Source organism: Artemia franciscana, chromosome 10 (assembly GCF_032884065.1).
Source record: "Artemia franciscana chromosome 10, ASM3288406v1, whole genome shotgun sequence".
NCBI classification, from domain to species: domain Eukaryota; kingdom Metazoa; phylum Arthropoda; class Branchiopoda; order Anostraca; family Artemiidae; genus Artemia; species Artemia franciscana.
In genome coordinates, this window is record NC_088872.1 from 40294997 (window position 1) to 40316574 (window position 21578).

General features: G+C 33.8%; 1 protein-coding gene across 1 annotated transcript in view; it reads right to left on the minus strand.

The window, feature by feature from the left end:
• Positions 1-21578, minus strand: part of LOC136032191 (recQ-like DNA helicase Blm) — a 75138-nt gene that overhangs the window by 17873 nt on the left and 35687 nt on the right. The window contains exons 9-13 of the mRNA XM_065712392.1: positions 18872-19136; positions 14690-14885; positions 11724-11905; positions 3589-3739; positions 1851-2038 (exon numbers count right to left, since the gene is read on the minus strand). Of these exons, the coding sequence (XP_065568464.1) occupies positions 1851-2038; positions 3589-3739; positions 11724-11905; positions 14690-14885; positions 18872-19136 (982 nt within the window). The remainder of the gene's footprint in view (positions 1-1850; positions 2039-3588; positions 3740-11723; positions 11906-14689; positions 14886-18871; positions 19137-21578) is intronic.

Consider the following 21578-nt stretch of genomic DNA (forward strand, 5'->3'; position numbering starts at 1 on the left):
CCAAAGCTTTGCAATGGCACGCGACTTGCCGTAAAAAAAACAATAGAAAACCTAATAGAGGCCACAATCTTGACTGGGCCTTTTGAGGGTGAGGCTGTTCTTATTCCTCTTATTCCCATGATTCCAACGGATCTGCCTTTTCAATTTAAAAGATTGCAATTCCCAATTCGATTAGCATTTACAATCACCATTAACAAAGCTCAAGGTTAATCATTAGAAAAATGTGGTATAGATCTTAATACTGATTGTTTTTCCCATGGACAATTGTACGTTGCATGTTCGAGGGTCGGTAAACCTGACAATCTATTTATATGCAGCAACAATTGGACAGCAAAGAATGTTGTATATTCGCAAGTTTTACGCAGTTAATTTGTATTGTATCTATCTATATAAAAACGAGTTGTGTGTATGCATGTTTGTTTGTTTGTAAAAAGAGCGTTTGCATATGACGTCTTTATTAGTACATACGGCTTTGTATATGCACAGACAATGGGAAAGCCAAGAATGTTGTATATTCGCAATTTTTACGTAATTTAACTCCTGCAGACGAAATGAATGCTTGCCTGAAAAATTCTAATTTATGGGCACACGTAAAAATATTAAAATTAACTACAAATATGCGTGTCCGATTGCAAAACGATGACTCTGGTCAAACATTTTCAGATCAATTGCTGGCAATTGGAAACGGAAAGCTCCCAGTAGATAATAATTGACATATTTTCCAATTTCAAAAATGCCTGCTCATTTTCCTCCACGACACATGAAAAAGATTTTTACCATAGGGAAACTAAAAAAAATCACTAGCCCCAAAACTGACCGGTTTCGGTTTTTAAGCGTTTCCCCATGCGTCTGAATGGGCTGTAAAGGAATTTTTAACAAAAAAAGTAAATAAATGATAAGACCGTATCCAGGGGTGGGGGTAGGGAGTTTGACCTCCCCCCCCCCAAAATGTTTGTCCGACTCACAAAAAACGTAACAAAAATGAACATGAACAAATTTTTCGAAGCGTTTTTTAGTTTTTTAGACCCTCCTCCTCAAAATGTTTTTTAAACTCCCCGACCCCCCCCCCCCATTGAAAATCCTGGATAATGCCCTGAATGATAATAATGAACAATAAACTTATTATTTAAATTCATGGATTTGCTTTCTACAGCAATTAGACTTTCCTCATCTAAAATGAATGGTGGAAAACAGGTAACCAAGACTTTAGAATCTCTTTCAGGGACTTTTTTTTTCTTTACAGATTTTGGGAATATATTGTTATAGATAGCATATAAATGAAGCTAAAAGAAATCGTTCAAATTACGAGAATATCAGTGTTTTTTCCATTAATTAAATGCAACATACATGTTATATATACAAAGACGAAATTTTGACGTAAGCCAGGTATGTAACAATAAAGATTTGAAAAAAATACACTTTTGGAGTATTTTCATTCAGAGTATCGAAAAAAAAAGAAAATATCACCCCCTAGATTCTTAAAAAGACAGTTTTTTTTTGTGTGTTCCTTAAAATAAAAGCTAAAAAGAAAATATCATTATCCCTCTCTAATGTTTTCGTAAATACACTTTTGGAGTATTTTCATTCAGAGTATCGAAAAAAAAAGAAAATATCACCCCCTAGATTCTTAAAAAAACAGTTTTTTTTTGTGTGTTCCTTAAAATAAAAGCTAAATAGAAAATATCATTATCCCTCTCTAATGTTTTCGTAAATTAGCACTTTTGGTTCTGCCAAAGGGGCAAAGACAACAAGAGTAAAAAAAAATATTCTCGCTGTCTTACCTTTTAGCAAAAGTAGTAACGGGCGATTGAACAGAAGTGAAAAGTGGTAAGAAGCAAGGGATTAAATACCTTTCGTTTGCCCTGAAGCAATAAAGGTGCATTTTTTCCGGGGCGGAGATAGGCACTGGGAATATCTTCATGGGTTACAATCAACTCTTCTCTAATATACTCGTCCATCAAAAGTCTGCGAAATAGTCTCTCAATCTCACCTCTTTCCCACTTCTTCCCCTTCCCATGAAGAGGTAGCTTATTATGTCCTGTGTTTGAGAAACAAAAACACATTAGTGACATTATTATAAAGACAGCAAACAAAATTTTGAAAAATTTAGAATTTTGAAAGTTTCTTCGCTTAAGCAAGGAACCTTCAAAACAGGGCAAGACAAGGAACTTTCTATCGGTCGGTACTTTGTTTTTCAAGTCATCTACGATATTGATGGTAGAATGTAGAACGTATTGGCAAAACCATTTTTTTGTCCACCCTCTACACCTTGGCTCAAATCCATTTTTTTTGTTCCGTTATGGAAAGACGCTTGTCTTTGGAATAGTTTGTAAGAGTTCAGACATAAAATTTGTCTCAGTTCAGGACAAATTTTACAGTTCAAGACGAGCCGCTAACAATACCTTTTTCTTTATCTAATAGTTCAACGCCAATGTAACTACAAATTTCACCCAAATCTAATATTCTTCATCTCGTGGAAAAAAAGAACATCAATACTCGTCACATACAAACAAAATTTCTTCGCTTTTTTCTTTGCTCAGCCAGACAAGAGCTGAGTGCAGCTCTTTTGAAAACTTTTCTTCTTAAATACATATCGTCTTGCGTTAATAACAGTAACTAAGTAGTTAAAATTCATGAGCATAACATAGGATATTTCAAATGAGTCTAAAATGAGTTTCCTTTTAGAAATGTTGGTGAAAAGAGTATGTATTGTTTCAAACTTCTGTTTTACTAACTAATGAAGAGGGTCGAAAACTTTGAGCTCGAAATACTAAAGTTTTTTTTTTGGGGGGGGGGAGCGAAGGAATATTTTGTAGTTTAGTGTATTTGTGTTTCTCTGTCTTTGTATTGTTAGGCCCCCAACAAGCTAAGCTTCTTGGGCCAGATAACCCTTAGCAGTGCTCGTAAAACTATTTCCTTTAGTATGAATAAATTGGCTGATTGATTGAATCCTTACTTTGAAGAAATGGATGAAAGAAGGCTTTAATAACAGAATAAACCATGTCCTGAGGAATAACCTTCGAAACTTAACCTCTCTAAGGCTAAATGACTAAACTTAGGTTACTTAGTGACTTGGGTTGCGCAGCTTCCAGAGCTTAAATCAATAAAATTAAACTTACTACTCATAATTTCGGATGACCAGTTAATTATTACAAGATAAATTTGACTTGAGATTAGAGAGCTTTTGAAAAGAAACTGAAAATAATACAAGAAAAGACACTCACTATCCTAAGGCAAATAGAAAGTTAAATACCTTTAGGTTTTAACCTCCCCCCCCTCCCCAGTAAACTTATCAAGAGCTTCAAATGCAGTTTCGGCCTTCCCACGGGTTAGGCAGCTACCCTTTCCCAGAAAATTTCACAGAGGCATGGTGAAGCGGAGGGGGAGAGCCCCAATAAGCCAGATTTTTACAATGTATCTTGCGTGTTATTATATTTTTTACTTGATAAGTCTGTTCTTTGAGGGCTTCACAAAATTGACCCCCACCCCCCTTCCGAGCCTGTAACAAAAGCAAATAAATTTTAAGCTATATTTTGCTAATCCTAACCTCCATTGAGGGTTTGTTGTGAACAAAACTTATTTGCTTACCCCATTCTACAACCTTCTTGGCTTCACTGCCTTTAAAGACTTCAACAAAATGAAGCAGTGTAAAATTACTTCTTCTATTTCCACATACTTCATCAATTGCCTTCACTATAAGCTTGCAGTCTTCCGTTACATCTTTAACAATAAATTCCTCCTAAATAAAAAAAGAAAGTTACCCATAGTAAAACACAAATAAAAGAGAAAAACACTGCATATTTTTTTCATTAGAAAATCTCTTTAGTTTCTTTAAGAGCCAAATCTGAATTAAATAGCTCTCTCAGTACAATGATGAATTCCTTCCAACACCTTAATTGTTGCTAAAATCGACTCAGGTAATTCAAAAGTTATAAACAATTATTTCAAAGAGGAGCAAAAAAAGAAAAAAATGAAAAAAAACCTTTTTTGACGCACTTGACGCACTGGTAATATCACTGAGGTGTCACCATCTTAATCATCATCATGTAGAACAGATAATTACCCATCTTAAGGGTATATACCCCACACAGCTGATGATACCATCAAAGTCGTGCAGATATACACATTAAACACAAAATAACGAATCAGAGGGAAAAGGAAAGATAATATTGCATAAAGGAAAGAAGAGATAACAAATCATGGTCAAGTAATAGTATTTGAAAATATATAATAAGGCTATAATAATTCCTCATCAGATACAAATTAAAATCATAAATTGCCCACCTAAATTTGAATTTAGCGTTCTTGTTTTATATAAGTGTTATTTTTATAACGTCATTCATGGCGCCAGCCCAGCAGAAACTTAGGGCCTGGTAGGCTTTTCAGTCTATTATCACGCTTTCCTCCCCAGAATTATGTCTGTTGAATTGCCCTTTCAAGAAATCAGCAGATGGCATTTCAGGAATAACCTCCACGAAGGACCACTCGAGATGAATATGAAGTGTCTTGCAAAACCAATTGAGGATACAACCTCACCGTATTGAGAGAGCATGTTGGCTACAAAAGCAACTGTGTCTGTTGAACAAGACACAGCTTAGGAAGGTTTTCCCTGCTCATGATTAAAAATGGTATAAAAAAAATTCTTACGCTTGTAGCCACAATAATTGATTTGAAAGACAAAGAGTACCACTGTCTTTTTATTTTTAGGGATGAGTGTTAGGCATCCAACCAAAGAAACAACAACAATGTGATAATTTGCAGTAAGAAAGATTAGTAAACAAAGCAAAGAGGATCATCACGATTACAATGATTAGTGGAAACATTATCTCAGCACCTAAAATAACTTACACATCAAATATATGATTTTTTTTGGGGAAAAAATTGATGCTATCTGCATCATCTTAGAGGTGAATTTGAAGATGTGACACATTTAATTCGACAAAGAAGTACATTTTTCTAGAGTGTTTTTTTTTTGGATTGCATCTTTGGCATATATTTTCTTAAAAGATTGTCCATTCTACAAATAAAATTTTTGCTTTTATTAGTTTAGCATAAATGAAAAAAAAGAAAAAAATTGCAAGCCTTGTGAAAACATTACGGATTTTACTTAGTTGCATAGTTTAAGCATTTGAGTTGAGTGATATCCTTGTATTCTTATTGTTGGTATTTTCCCTTTTTTCTAATCCCCAAATTTTAATGCCTGCGCACTACCATAGTCACACCTGTTATTATAAAACCTTCATCTAGAAATGATTTGGGTTATTCGTTGGTTTTAACGTAATAAAAATTGCTTTTGAAAGTTAAAGATAACCCAGCTCACGAAATTACGTGCAAGATGCATTATTTGCGCTGATGCAGTGGATGATAGATTTAATCCTTTAATATGAGCCAAGTGTGGTGAGAGCATTAACAAAAATATTTATCAGGGAAACAAATTTATCTAATGCCGTGTGGTATTCTAATTCACTCTTATTGCCATCTCGGTAAGGAACACTTTTATTATTTTTCACTAAATCTCTTGCAAAGTTTGTTAAGTTAATATTTCATTGTTCGTTTCGAAAATATCGACTGAAATTTTAAATTTAATTTCGGCAACACCATAACAATATTCAGATTCTTTTTTGTCACTTGTAAAAGCTTGATCTTTAAAAAGGCGCAAAAACCTAACATTATAAAAAAGAGGTTAACGAATGCTAAATAGTAGTATTTGAATAGGGTGGTGATGGCGAAACAGCCCTAGCCCAGCTCTGATGCGAAGCGTCTGTGTTATTTTTCGACAAGAAACCTTTGAGAATTTTGCTAAATTAATGTTAAATTAATTAATGTTTTAATGGTGCATTTTGAAAATCCAGCTGTATGCAACCAAACTATTAAACAACCATTTGGATTTTTTTATTCTCTTTTGTTGATTGGTATGTTAGCAAGAAATCAAAATTTCTATCGCTCCCAGAGAGCCTACTAGAATCTCGCTTGATCCCCGAAATAATTTGACATAAAATTATCAAACAAAATTCGACTATCACGAACAAACTACCAGTGATAACTTAGGCCTTGCAATTCAGTCCTTCGGTTTACAGCTTGATGAGGGTACAAGAGTCATTAGTTAATTTTACTGTTTCCGTTACAGCTTCAATATAATCAATCCAATCCTAATCCACTGAAATCCACCTCATCCGTAAAAAATTCAGGTTTTGTTCATTTCAACTCATAGGGTGCAGCGCTCGTCAATCAACAAACTAAATTGTTTGGGTAACCTGTAGTTTCTCAGCTACATTACCAGCAGTATAATCAGAGAGATTCAGCACAGATTGGCAATCAGAGGACTTGAGCCTACTCCTCCCTATCACACTCAACTATGAAGGCTTACCAGTCATTTTTGTAATAACAGAAATGCACATAACATATTTTCCTGATTTGAAATCCCAAGCTGTCCTTAAATTCAGCTTTAGTAGTTATGACTAGCTTTGATCTTAATTCCTGAACCAACAACCAACAGAAAGAGCCCCTTGACGAGGCATTCCGTGCGATCTGCCTCCATGATTTTTTTTCTGAATGATTACAGATAGACTTAACATCTATGGTTGCCCTCTATTTTTACCATCTATGGCAAAAATTTCGTCCAATGAAGCACCAAGTAATCATCACATCGAGTGAATCAGAATGCCACTATTTTGCGCCAATATTTTGCTTTTATGCAGACAAAGTATATTTTTTTTCTTACGTTGTCAAAGAAACGGGTTCGCAACCACACAGCATGACAGCTGAACAATAATCATCACTCCCATTTCTGATATCTTTCACATTCGGTGCAGTTTTGGTAGAATATTTGCATGAAGCTACCCTCTGAAGCACGTGCTTGTGTTGTGATTCTGCTGTTTCTTTCATAGACCCAACTTTTTTGGAAGATTTGCCTTTTGTATTCTTGTACAGCTCTCACAATATAGCTTTGCTGTTCCTTAAGTAGGTCTACCCGTGTGTGCCAGAGCAACTTCTAATTCCTCTTTTCATATCATTCTATTTTCATAGCTTTTTTGGGTTGTATAGCTCTTTTGCACCTTTTTACTTTCATTCATTATTAATTCTTATTTTTTACTTTGTTTCTAAATTTTTTCTTTGATATTTTTGCTTTATTATTCAGTTTGGGCTATAGTTTCATGGTTTTAAAGTTTTTCCTAAAACTTTTTTTTCGCCTTTTACTTCTTCCTTTTATTCAAACTGATTTTTTTTTTTTACTTAATTTAGGCTTGTTTTTAATCTGTGACAGTCGTTTATTAATAACATATCGTCTTGTCACTGGCAGTTCTGGCCTCTTTTGTGCCCGTGTTAAAATCTTGGTTAGGGCACCCTTCCCCCTTGTCTCCCAAAAATTTCAGGCCAAATTTTAACAAAATTTTCATTAATTAATACATTTTTCGTTTTATTTAAGTCTTGACTCTTCTAATTACTTAAACCTGTGCAAAATTATTAATTATCTCGTCCCATATCATTGCTTCTACTTTTTTACATTCTATGCTCATTAATGCTAAATCATTTAATTTTGGTTTGAACAGGTTTGAATACAAAATATCATTAACGATATCAAAATTAATTAAATTCGGTCTACTTACTTTTATTTTCAAAGAATGATGATGAAATATAGGAAAAATAAAAATTTCGGATCAAATTTCCCTGTACTTACTGCCAACTGCACCCTCCCCTTTATTAAAAAAAAAAAAAAAAAAAAAAAAAAAAAAAAAAAAAAAAAAAAAAAAAAAAAAACTACAAAATGATTGTGACCGTTAGATTATTTGTTTAGAATTTTGGAGCCTGGGGAAAGCGCCTCTTTTTTCTCCCACCCTTAAAACCGCTTCTGTGTCTTATCTCCTTTCTAACAGTTTGACCTATAAATAAATTCATAAAGATTTTTTTTACTTTTTTGACTGAAACGGTATAGTCCCTCGGCACTAGGGCGACATTAAGTACAACTGGGCTAATTTGTTTGAACATCTTTTAGCGCAAAATCAGTGGGCAGCGACTTCAAATTCGCAAAAAAAAACACGCTAGAGCCATTCCATTACCTTTCTATATCTTCCGAAAAACTAATTTATCAAAATTAAATAATTAATTAAAACTAATCAAAGGCATTCAAAAATTCTACCAATAAGAGTTTTCCAATGAAAACAAAGGGTCTTGGGAAGTAGTTGTTTAGTTTAGCACTAGGCAAATAGTTGAAGATATATCTTTTAATATTCAGAAATATAGTCATTAATTAAATTTATATAATCAAATAGAACTAATCAAAGGCATTCAAAAATTCTATCAATAAGAGTTTTCCAATGAAAACAAAGGGTCTTGGGAAGTAGTTGTTTAGTTTAGCACTAGGCAAATAGTTGAAGATATATCTTTTAATATTCAGAAATATAGTCATTAATCAAATTTATATAATCAAATAAAACTAATCAAAGGCATTCAAAAATTCTATCAATAAGAGTTTTCCAATAAAGACAAAGGGTTTGGGAAATAGTTGTTTAGCGTAGCAATAGGCATAGTGTCGAAAATATATCTTTGGATACAAAGAAATATAGTCATCAATCAAAATTAAATAATTAATTAAAACTAATCAAAGGCATTCAAAAATCCTAGCAAAGAGTGTTCCAATAAGGTCTTGTGTGGGTCTTGGGAAATAGTTGTTTAGTAATATGCTAAGAAATATGGTCTAAAATATATCTTTTGATACTCAAGAAATATAGTAATTAATCAAAATTAAATAACTGATTAAAGTTAATCAAAACGCATTTAGAAATTGGTTCAAAAAGAATTTCTAAATGAAGACAAATGTTCGAAGAAACACACTTGATTGACGTAGCACTATAGATATTATTGAAAAAAAAATGTGTTTTTTTTTTAGAATAATAATAATCAATCCAAATTAGACAATTAATTTTAAATAATAAAAAGATATTCAAAACTCTGTTAATGAGAATTTTCCAATGAAGACAAATGGCCTTGTCTTCATTGGAAGACATCTTCGTAGTGTCAAGCACACGTTTGACACTAAGCACATTATTTAATTTTTTTTTTAGTTTTTGAGAAACATAATTGTTAATCCAAATTAGGTTAAATATAAAAAAAACTTTTTTTTTTTTTAACTGAAAGTAAGGAGCGACATTAAAACTTAAAACGAACAGAGATTACTCCGTATATGAAACGGGTTGTCCCCTCCGCAATCCCTCACTCTTTACGCTAAAGCTTTTAATTGTTTTAAAAAGAAGAATTGTGGCAAAGAGTCAAACCTTAGCGTAAAGAGCGAGGGATTGCGGAGGGGACAACCCATTTCATATACGGAGTAATTTCTGTTCGTTTTAAGTTTTAATGTCGCTCCTTACTTTCAGTTGAAAAAAACTTGTTTTTTTTATATTTAATTTCTGAACATTTTTGAATTAATGCATGTTTGATTTTGGCTCTCCGTATATACATTAATAAAATGAAATTTGTATATTAATTCTTTTTTTGGCTAAATGGCCTTCTCTTAGTTTTGATCAGACGATTTTGAGAAATAAGGGGTGGGGAAGGAGGCCTAGTTGCCCTCCAATTTTTCGGTTATTTAAAAAGGCAACTTGAACTTTTAATTTTTAACGAACGTTTTTATTAGTAAAAAATATACGTAACTTAAGAATTAACTTACGTAACAAACTTTTATATTCTTACATTTTTGATTATATATATGAGGGGGTTTGTCCCCTCGTTAATGCCTCGCTCTTCACACTAAATCTTGAGTTTTGTCCCAATTCTTTAAGAATGACCCCTGAATCAGAAAGGCCGTAGAATAAATAGTTGAAATTACTAAAAATACTTTAGCATAAAGAGCGAAGTATTTATCTCCTCCTAAATACCTCGCTCTTTAAGCTAAAGTATTTTTAGAACCCCTCATATGCGTAATAATCTGTTCGTTTTAAGTTTTAATGCTACTCCTTACTTTCAACTGAAAAACTTTTTCATGTTTATATTTTCATTGTTTTTTTTTAATAGTAATGCTAGAAAATCCTGCACCCTTTTCATTGAATTTCTCTTCCCCCATGAAATATTCCTCCAAGGAAAGATCCTCCCATATAGCCCCCTCCCCTCAACCCCACACCCAAACCAAAAAAATCCCCCTGAAAACGTCGGTACACTTCCCAATAACCATTACTGTATGTAAACATTGGTCAAAGTTTGTAACTTGCGGCCCCTCCCCCAGGGACTGTGGGGGAGTAAGTCATCCCCAAAGACATAGTTATTATGGTTTTCGACTATGCGGAACAAAATGGCTATCTCAAAATTTTGATCCGTTGACTTTGGGAAAAAATGAGCGTGGGAGGGGGCCTAGGTGCCCTACAATTTTTTTGGTCACTTAAAAAGACTTTTAGGGGGCGTTTCCCCCTATTTTCCAAAATAAGGCATATTTACTCAGGCTCGTAACTTTTGATGACAAAGACTAAATTTGATGAAACTTATATATTTAAAGTCAGCATAAAAATAGGATTCTTTTGAATCCTATTCGCTCCTTACTACAGTTCGTTACCACGAAATGTTTGATAATTAATTCAAAATAGTCAAAAATTCTTCAAAAAACTATCAAGAAAAGTTTACCAATGAAGTCAAAGGGTCTTTCAAAATAGAGCACTCCTGGATTATTCAGAACAAACTCGAGAAGTTTGCTTGTAAGTTCTGAATGCAAGATCTACGAAAACCGGTTTCAGAGCCATAACATTTACACATTAGGGGGGTGGGGGTGGGGGGGGGGTTGTCAATGTTAGGTTACTTTACTGCAACACTCCCTTAGTGTGCAAATATATAGCCCCAATTGTATTATTATATAAAATAAAGCATTACACTTTCATCCTATTTTGGAATATACCATTATGATTAATCTAACTTCAGTTCCCAAGTGTTTTCTGAATAATACAGGAGTACCGGATATAGTTTTTTAGTATAGCAGTAAGCATATTATCTAAAACATATTTTTGAGCATTCAGAAAAAATAATCATCAATAAAATCAAATAGTTTATCAAAAAAATTGAAAGGTTTCCATGAATGCTATTAAGAATAGCTTTCTAATAAAGACAAAAGGCCTTAGAAAATAGTTGGTTAGAAAATTATTAGCACAATATATATTATTTAAATTAATTTATTTTGCTAAAAATAAATACATCACCAAAAAATCTAAATCGGTTATCCCTGGCCATGGAGCCTTTCGAGGGGGAATAAGTGTATTGTAATTCCATTTTGAATTGTATTTTGTATTGTATTGTATTGAATAATAATAATAATAATAATATTAATAATAATAATAATAACGGGAAAAAGAAATACGCCTATTCCATTATAGTCATTGGCTACAATACAAAGTTAGTAACAAATAAAAAAAAATTTCTATAAGCTTAGTAACTTTTTCTCGATTGTTTAAGTTAATCTCAGAATAAAATTCAATCAACATAATTTTATGTAGCCTAATAATTTAATTGAATAAAATACACTTTAGTATAATTAGCAAAATGTAAATTAACACAATAAAAATATTTGCACTTTACAGATCCAGTAAGAAAATCGGGTGTCCTTTTGTGCCTGTCATAAAAATGATTAAATTTGTCATGTGGTTAATAAATCGTTTTGCAAAAAAAAAATATAATTAAAATACTGAGGAAATTATGATGAACATACGGTTTAAATTGACATAAGAAATAGAAAGCCCTTATTTTTTTACCTTAACTGAACAATTGTCGCAAGCATGTCTTGCGTTTGCACGACATATTTCACGGTCGAATATTTCCCCAAAGTAGTCAAGCATGATAGAACGTCTGCAATCCGTAAGGTTGTCACAATAGGCTACCATTCGCCAGAGGTTATCAATATGACGAGCCCTTGCAGCTGGATTTTCTCTGTCCACTACAAATCAATAGGAAAAATTTAAAAAAAAAATTAAATGAACAACAAAAACTTAAAAAAATATTGTTAGCCAAAAAAGGAAATGACAGCTAGTCCAATGAAAACCGAAATTAAATTATTTCTAAACGTTTATAGAGGAAGTTCACATGAGTAGTGGAGTTCACGTGGTTCTGAGCAGTATACACTGTAAAAACCTATCCAAAAAAGGGGGCGTACTACTGCTAGTTTAGGTCACTAGCCAGCAACAGGCCTCTCGCCCAGTGTGTATCCATGAGGCACGGTATTATGTGGAATAAGAAGCTGAGCTTGGGTGATTGAAAATAGATGTCACTGTGTAGGGTAGCAGAAAGATTAGTGATCCCGGGTGGAGGCTGAGGCAAAGGGTACAGTTGAAATAACTAAATTGTGTCCGTATCCGAGACTGACAAAGAGTAGTACGCTATCAGCAAGCATTGGCGAGAAAACGAGAGAGAAGGTTGAAGTGTCTGCTCAGAACTGTGAAGGTTACCGCATTGATTCTCAGCTACAAAGTGAGTGGTATAGGAAGGATCTATACTAGGATAAACTAGCAATGTAGAAAACGAACTTATAAATCGAAGAATTACAGTAAAATCACGGACCCTTTATTCCTGGAAAGGATGAGCTTGTACTCAGATGTACTGCTTGACAGTGACAGAACTGAATTAATGATTGTGAAAGATATCACACCACAGTCCAGACCCTTTGGGGTTGCAGCTGTAAAGACCCAAAAGCAGCCAGTAATCGCTGACAAAACCATGCTCAAAGGGAGTGCTCTCCTGAATATACGAAGCGCCAAGCAAGACAAAAAGAAATTTCTTGAGGAGCAATCCGAGACAGCTCCTCTGACTGTTTTAGAATATTTTCATTTTAGTTTTAATGGTCGTATTTTAATGTAAATCTCATTTCTTGAATCTATTTCAGCTTTGCTAAGGGCGGCTCTCGGACATAGGGTCAAAATATTCATTCGAATATAAAATTCCACTGTCTTGCAAAAAAAATTAGAAATTGTTCTTCTTCTTGTTGATATTTATGATGGAAAGGCAGTGCGGTCTTCGTCGCTATTTACGGTTAGAGATATTTCATAAAATGGATCTTCACCGGGAAAACATCACTAGGGAAAGGAATATCCGACAACTGGAGTTCTCGCTATAATCAAGTTGTTCTAATGATTTGGATGGGACTCTAAACTGTTTGGATAGATTTCATTTTGTCCTAAAATTTCATCATGTCTTAGTGACAAGGACCCAGGCAGGAGGTCCTGAATTAGAGTCTCATCGGTCGTAGACCTTTCTTAGATATTTTTATTACTATTATAATAATATGTTTAGTTTCAGACGATCGAACATAAGCTGCGATCCGATCCACCTGAGAATAACACAGACAAAAAAAAAACATTTTGAAACGAGCTCTTAGCAGTTATATAACGGGTCTTAATCTACTTGGTCTATTCGCAAAAGTGCGTTTAATCCATAGAGTGTAGCGAGACCAGTAATTATTGAGACAAAAAGTGCTGCAACGTATAATTCAAATATAGTTGATACGTTCCGCTTTGTATCTATGCTAAAAAAAAGAAGGAATTCTATAAAAATTACACAAAAGTTTTCCTTGTGTATATCAGGGTATGGGGGGGGGTATACATTTCCGGAGGAGTGTTACACTGAATATCTTCAGAAAATCGAAAATAGCAAGAACTCAGTATGGTATTAAACATAGAGGCAGATTTATATTAACGGGTTAGACCATGAATCCGAAACGTAAAGAATATGAATTTATCGGCACTTATTAGGCATTTCAATCACAAATAAGAGGATCAGAGTTTTAAATAAATACTGGAAACAAAAATTAAAATAATTAACTGATTCCTAAAGTAGATCACCCTCTACCAAATTCTAGAACAAACTAAAACCGGTTTGCCCTATCTAGTTGTAGTACGAATATCATTAAAGGAATTTTAAAATGGAATTTTTTAAGGAATATTTGTAAAGGAATTTTAAAGGAATATCATTATAAAAAGCATTAAATCTAATTTTCCTTTTCAATTATTTCTTTTTAATTCAGGAAGTTAAATTAATTGTATATCTACCTTCTTATTCTTCAATGATAGAAAATTTCGACTTCTGAAAGTTTTAAAACAAGAAAATCTAATCTTGAACTGATACATTTTAGTAAGTAAAAGTACTTTAAATATCAGGTGAAAAAATAACCTGAGCAAATGTGGCAAAATAGGAAGCATATAACACTTTTCCATTCTGCTATTAACTAGGTTCAAATTTTTACTTCGTGATAAGGTTTCAAAGGCAGTATATTTGGAAAATACTAATGTGGAACCTATTAACTATAATGGACCTCTACTTGTCTCGTTTTTTTTTTTTTTTTTTTGTTAAAAACAAATATGGATTAACGAAGAAAAAATTATCTGCTCTAAGTAAAGAGCAAGTTTGATACTTAAAACGAGCAACGAATTAAAGCTGCTTAATAAATTATAGTTTTCTCCAAATTATTAGGGGGGAACCCACCCCCTCAACAGCTCGACTGATCAGAGCGAAATTAACAGATCTCACTTAACAGATCTGGATCTTAGACTATATTTGAGTATCTTTACAGAAAAATCAAATATCGGGTAATCTCTTTTTTCTTTTTTAATAGAAAGAGGTAAAATAGTACCGATAATAATTATTTATCGGCAATTTTGTTTGGATTCAGAGTTCAAATGTACTCCTTCAAAGATAATAACCTAAATAACTAAAATTTAAAATTCCTCACTTTCAATCATCCTCCTGATTCTGCTAACGTCTCTGAACGAATAATATAGTATACAATAAGCTGGATCACCATCACGTCCTGCTCTTCCAGATTCTTGATAATACCCTTCAACTGATTTAGGAATTGAAAAATGTATGACATATCTTACGTCAGGTTTGTCTATACCCATTCCAAAAGCGATGGTAGCACAAACAACCTGTAACGAGGTAGCTACAACTTGTGAGTGAGAAAGAGAGAGAGAGAGAAAGAGAGAGAGAGAAAGAGAGAGAGAGAAAGAGAGAGAGAGAGAGAGAGAGAGAGAGAGAAAGAGAGAGAGAGAGAGAGAGAGAGAGAGAGAGAGAGAGAGAGAGAGAGAGAGGGGAGAGATTAGAGCAACTTATACTCCAACATACGAGTATAAGCATAATCCTTTAAGTGATGGGAAAATAGCAGAAACGGTCCAAGGCTCATATAAACAAAAATGTTTAAAAGAAACGTTTAAAAACTTGTCATTTCTAACTGACTCACAAACGGTAACTATTATCTAAACTTGGTCTTATTAGTAAAAGCTTATTTTGAAAACAAATTTAAGAGTTTTGGAAAGTGTAACTAGGTTTGACCCCCCCCCCCCACCGCCTCAAATGTTACATCCAACTCATAAAAAAGCAACAAAAATGCAAATAAAGGAATTTTGATCCATTCCGTTGTTGTTGTTTTTTTACTACCCTCCTCCGAAAAAATCCCTCCCCCTCCTCAACAAAATTTTTTTATACACCGTCAATCCTAGTTTTACACGGGCGTGGCGTTAGCCATTTCGCTGTCACAAGCTGATTATTTAGGATTATTACAGAACACATGAAAATGGATATGGGAGATTAGTTGTTCTTGTATGAGAATAAGAGATGAACCTCGGAGAGTCAGACAGCTAACTAAGTTCAATAAATGGCAATGTCTGTTTTTTACTAAGTTTCACCTATCTCTACAGCCATGATACCAATGAAACTTACATAATCTCCATTAATAATTAACTATACCGCTCCTATATATGACAACTTGCTATAGGCTATACTTCATTCTTTACTATAAATTAAATAAAAAAAACAGGTTTTTTAACTGAAAGTAAGGAGCAACATTAAAACTTAAAACGAACAGGAATTATTACGTATATGAGGTGCTTCGCCCCATCTTCAATACGTCGCTCTTTACGTTGAAGTTCGAAAGTTGTAGCAACTCTTTAAAAAGGTACTAAAAAAAATTATCGTAAAGAGCTAGGTATTGACTATAATGGTATCTGTTCTTTTTAATTTTTAATGTTGCTCCTTACTTTCAACTGAATTTTTTTTTTTATATCTAATTTCAAATCATTTTTTAGGTAATACTTGGAAATCAGGGCGCCCCCTTCATGGAAACTCTCTTCTCCCATGAAAAGATCCTCCCATGTCACCCCTCCCCCAACCTCCCCTCCCACCAGAAAAAATCCCCCTTGAAAACGTCTGTATACTTCCCAATAATCAATACAGTATGTAAACAATAGACAAAGTTCATATCTTCCAGCCCTTCCCCCTAGGATTGTAGGGATTAAATCATCCTCAAAGACATAGTTATTAGATTTTTCGACTATGCTAAACAAAATGGTTATCTCGGAATTTGGTCGGGTGACTTTGGGAAATATTGAGCGTGGGAGGGGGCCTAGTGTTGGTCACTTAAAAAGGGCACTAGGATTTTAAATTTCCGTTCGAATAAGCCCTCTTTTGATAAAACTGTTTGATGCAAATAGACACATCAAAAGAATCAGATTATAGTAAGGAGCGAACTCAAGCCCAAAGGAACTGAACTGTTGTCCTCTCTTAGCTACAACATTGCTTCATGGACTTGTCTCAAATCTATTAGTGCAATCCAGACATTCTTGTTATAAGTGGACCATTGACAATGTTTGCAAAACTATCAGTTTTAAGAAGTTTTTCAGGTTGAACGTCTGCATAGGCTTGTACATCAACAGGTAGATATACTAATCTACCCTTAAGAGCGTCAAAAAGTTCTGTTCTCGGTTTCATCAACGCAGTTACTTGCCCTAATCTGACGACCATAAGACAAGGCATAACAAATCGAATCATCGCCATTTCGAACTTGTTGAGACACTTTATACGTTCCAGTGTACAGTCAATGTGTAGGTGTTTTAACACAGATCGGACATTCTCCTGACTTCTCAACTTTTTCCCAGCACAGTAATCAAGGATTGAGAATGAATCTATGAAACCATCTTTCTAACCGTGATAATCATCAGCTGTTCTCTGTCATCGTTGGGTATGTCCTGTTGGAAGTGCTCTAAAATCGCGGCCAACATTACATCAAAACCTTAAAGGGATCTTACAAGCTTCAATTGATATTTTGTCTTTATCTGCACTGATATGTAGTTTTTCGTAAAAAAATATTATATTTTAATAATATTTTTTTTTAATTACGGTAGGATTTAACCACATCAATTTCCTTTAAAATGAGCCCTTAAACAACTTTCTGCGATATTCCAGTGCCCAGCTATCTGAGGAAAAGAAAAAAAGAAATTATTCTTTTATTTTATTTAGAAAAGAAAAGAAATTTTTTTATTTAAAAAAGAAAAAAAGAAAGAAACAAGATGCTGTATATGCAGAATATTGTGGTTTCAGCCACTTTTCTTGACTTTCAAACCAATATATTTTCCTCGTTCTTCAAGCCAAAGGACGTTAAGTGTCCTATCTAGGGGTTTTGGTCAAGGCGGTTCTAATAATGTAATTTTTGTTTTGATCTGACTCAATTTTTAGGAGTTATGGGTTATTACATTTCTTAGTATTGGCCGTGATCGTCTTTTGCTAGGTTGCCAGCTACTGCTGCATGCCGGAAAACTATGGATGTTATTTAATGTTACCAAGCAGGTTCATATAGCCTAAGTATAGTCTGTATACCTAAAGTCAAATATTGCCTAGCTGATATTTCTCTACAAAAAAACTATGGTTATACATTTTTAAATCGTAAAGTTCTTGCAACACGGGGACATAGGTTGTTTGTCTCAGAGAAAAAACTAATCATCTTGATATTACAAAAAAAAATCATGTTGTTTTTACCAAGAATAATATATAGAGCTGAGTATAGCCTAAATATCTAAGCACATATATTATTAACATTTTTTTCAATTTACTATATTTTCAATATTTTGAAAAAATTAGCTAACAGAAAGACGCAACCATCGCAATTCCTTGCGACAGCAGGGATTAAACCTAGGTACTGATGCTTTTCAGCCGAGGCTTCAACCACTCTACTGTAAAAAAGTAAATACTTTAGATGTTTAGATAATAAAAGAAAGAGATACGGAAGAAAAGCAGCTCTTCTCTGAGAACAAACTGGATATATATGACACAGGATGTAGTGTTCGGATTTTTGTTAGCAAAACCCTAATAACTAAAAACAAAGAGCGACAGAAAACATTTGTATCTTTTATATAAGATCCAAGATGTCTCCAATCGCTATCTAATTCCGGCCGGGGGAATTATCTCATCTAATTCAAGTCAGATGATTCCCAAAATTCCCAATTCCTGTGGTGGCTTCAACAGTCATTCGTATCCCATTCCTTTGGGAGTTACTTCCTTTGTTTCTTTACACTCCACCTTTCTGTGTCAGTTTTGTTCTGCCTTTTCAAGGGGCCATCATCTTATAGCAGTTTTCCAGCGACTCTGAGAGATGAAAGTGAAAGTTTCCTGCCTATGACAAGTCAGTAACGTGATCTATTTTTATATTAGATTATTGTGTTACTTTGGTAGAACGGTATAATTTCCTATAGAGACTAGTTGCTAAGACCAGCGCCTTAGACCACTCGGCCACGCTACCTTTTCACAAGGTTTCCCTATCAATTTCATTTCTTGCCTTTATGGCACAATAAAATACCTTACTAGTGTTAATTGTGTGACACTATTATCCTTGGGTATATGCAGCTTGCTTCGACAGCTATGGGTTGCATCTGTTCATGTGTTTCTTTATTTTTCCAGTTCTTATCTGCTGTCTCTGTTTTCATTGGTAAGCAATCTTCAGCCTAACAGCACTTTTGTTGCTTCGTACTATAAGTCCATTTTAAAACAATCAAAACTAGTAGTTTCCTCTTATGTGAATGTTCCCCACTATCTCTTTACAGACTTGATCAAATTGGCCTATGAGCATTTTATTTAAATGTCTTACCTGAAACCTGTCATTAATCCATTTCTCTTGAACATTCAATCGATCAGAATCTGACAATCCAGCATGATAGCTTTCAGCTTTGATTCCAGCTCGTTTCAAGTTCTGAGCCAGCTGATCACAGTCACTTCTGGAAAAGCAGTAAATAATTCCAGATTGTCTTGTAAATCGCGTTTTGATCGTATCAATGATTTCTTCTTCTACTTTCTTTCCTTTTTTCAACATCATGGAGTATTTCAAGTTCGGACGATTGAATGAACTTAAAAACCTAAAAAAATGCAACTAATCTCACTCTCCGGGCACGGCCAATTATTTTGAGTTACAAGCTCAAAAGTAAGGGTCCAGTGTTAAAGCGAACCAACACAATTTTTGGCCTATTCAACTAACTTTTTTGGCAAGATCTGAAACAAAAGCCAAATTTAGAAATTTGAAACTAGAGCTTGCAAATTTATTGCTTTATATTACGATTTTTTTCCTCGACTGATTTGTATAAATATATTTAAGACAAAGTGTGTTAATTGGAGAGGGTATTTCCCCCCATAAATTCTTTGCCCCCCACCCCTAAACTTTGTAAATACTTTTTTTTTGTATCTTCACAGAAAAAAAACCGTACCTATCCTACATTCGAAAAATAAATTTTCTTTTCCCTCCCTATATTTCCGTAAATTCGCACCCTTGAGTGAGATCTTTGATAGAGTACTTAAAAACCTGTTATAATCACGTTTATCACGTTTGTTTTGTTTCACGATAATCACGTTTGTTTTTGAAATTTTCAAGCCAACATACTCCAAGATACCTAAAACTCAAAAATCCTCACAAACCGGCTTGTAATTCACCGCGTCAAGATTCTGAACAGCAACTTTGCATGAAAAGTAGGAATAAATATATTTTTTATAAAACAAACTATAAAAGAATGGCATCCTAGAAAGCATCATAAACTTGGTAAATAATGTTAAATACCTATATGTTTGTAAAACATATGCTTCAGAAACTGTCAATACGCCAATGCTTGGACAAATTTATAGCTTACTTTATTTACAGGCTCTTCGATTATGCTTAACGTTTTAAAATGAGGACAAAAAAGGAACGGGGTTTTTAGCCAGGAGAAACAGAAAAAAAAAACTAAATTAACAAGCTGAATATTCCAGCTGCATATGAAACGGTCATTATCGGTGGTCATGAAAGCAAGACTCACCGAGAAAAATGTGAGGCTTCGCATACCTTATATTTAATTTTAATTTCTGTTGGTAACAACGATTAGCTACATCAGATTTTTCAAAACTGGACGACGCTTCACACATTCTTTATAGAAACATTTTTGGAAGTAAGAAAGACTTGTCAAATTTGCAGAGGTATGATTGGACAAACAATTTTCCCGTAACGTTTCTACCAATAAAATTATATGTATTAAAAAAAATGATAGAAAATTTTCTGTCCAATAAAATTTCATGTTGGTTTTCTTTATCAAACGAAGGCAAAGAGAGAGGTTAAAGCTAAAAAAAAAACAAAAAACACACACACACACGAATCATACTGTATAAACCTGCGTGACAAGAAATAGAGACCATTTGACTCCCCCCTCCCACCCTCTACACAAAAGCTTAAATAGTACTTTAAAAAATATTTTGAATGCAACAAATATGGATAGGTGTTTCTTATTTATTGTCTTTTTTTAACAGCGTTGTTTCTTTTATTTATAGATTTTTATTTATAGCATTTGAGCTGAAAATTTCTTTGTATTAAGCCCCAAAAATCCCATTCTAGTTCTTCTCCATCCAGTTTTCCTTTATAATAAAAAAGACAGCATGCATTTTGTCAATGTTTACATCACGGTATGTTCTAATCAATTTTTGTAAATTCTCACAACTTGTGCACTTCTTTTCAAGTAAACCTTCAGTTCAAACTAAAGTTGAACTGTAGGTAACGTAGCCAAAGAGTAGCAGAAAAAACTAGCAGAAAGATCATTTGTAAGAAATCAACTTTTTGCTCCGTTGACCAGTTAAAATTTCACACGGGCTGTCCGATGAGTTTTAGGAAGGTAAGGCTACTCGAATCTATTTGAATATCAAAATGTATAGAATGGTCAAATTACCTTTCTGACATATATTTCACGAATAACTGATACATCGTTTCCCTTCTCTGGTTTTTTCCGACAAAAGTAAAAAATAAACCCTTTTACAGCAAATATACAATATTTTCTACTCTATTATAAGGTTTTTAGCTTCATGTGACGAATAGTGTACGTGTACGAATGTGTACGTTCACCGTACGAATAGGTACGCAAATGTGTACAGTTAGGAGGGTTATAATCATGCAAACAAAACTATTCTTGCAATTCGGGGTGGTTGGACAAGGTGTATTACTTGAAAGCCGTTGCTAAATTTATTTTCGTAGTTATCTCCGAGTTTCTTCATTTATTTGGTCTTTTCCACTCTTAAACAGATTTTCATACAGCCTCAATGTTTGTGTTAATTTTATCATTTCACCTATCCCTTAGAGAGTTTCTTTTTCTTAGATTGGCTATAAATTCCATTTTTTGCAATGAACCCTATCATCCTGACAAACAAATTAATTTATTAAAACTTGGGTAGCAGATATTACACATTATTGGATATCAATGCAATGAAATGTGACCAATCACAACATATTCCCCTCCCCTCCTCCTCAAAAAAAAGCTTTCAGAACCTCCACGTGCAATAACCACATAAAA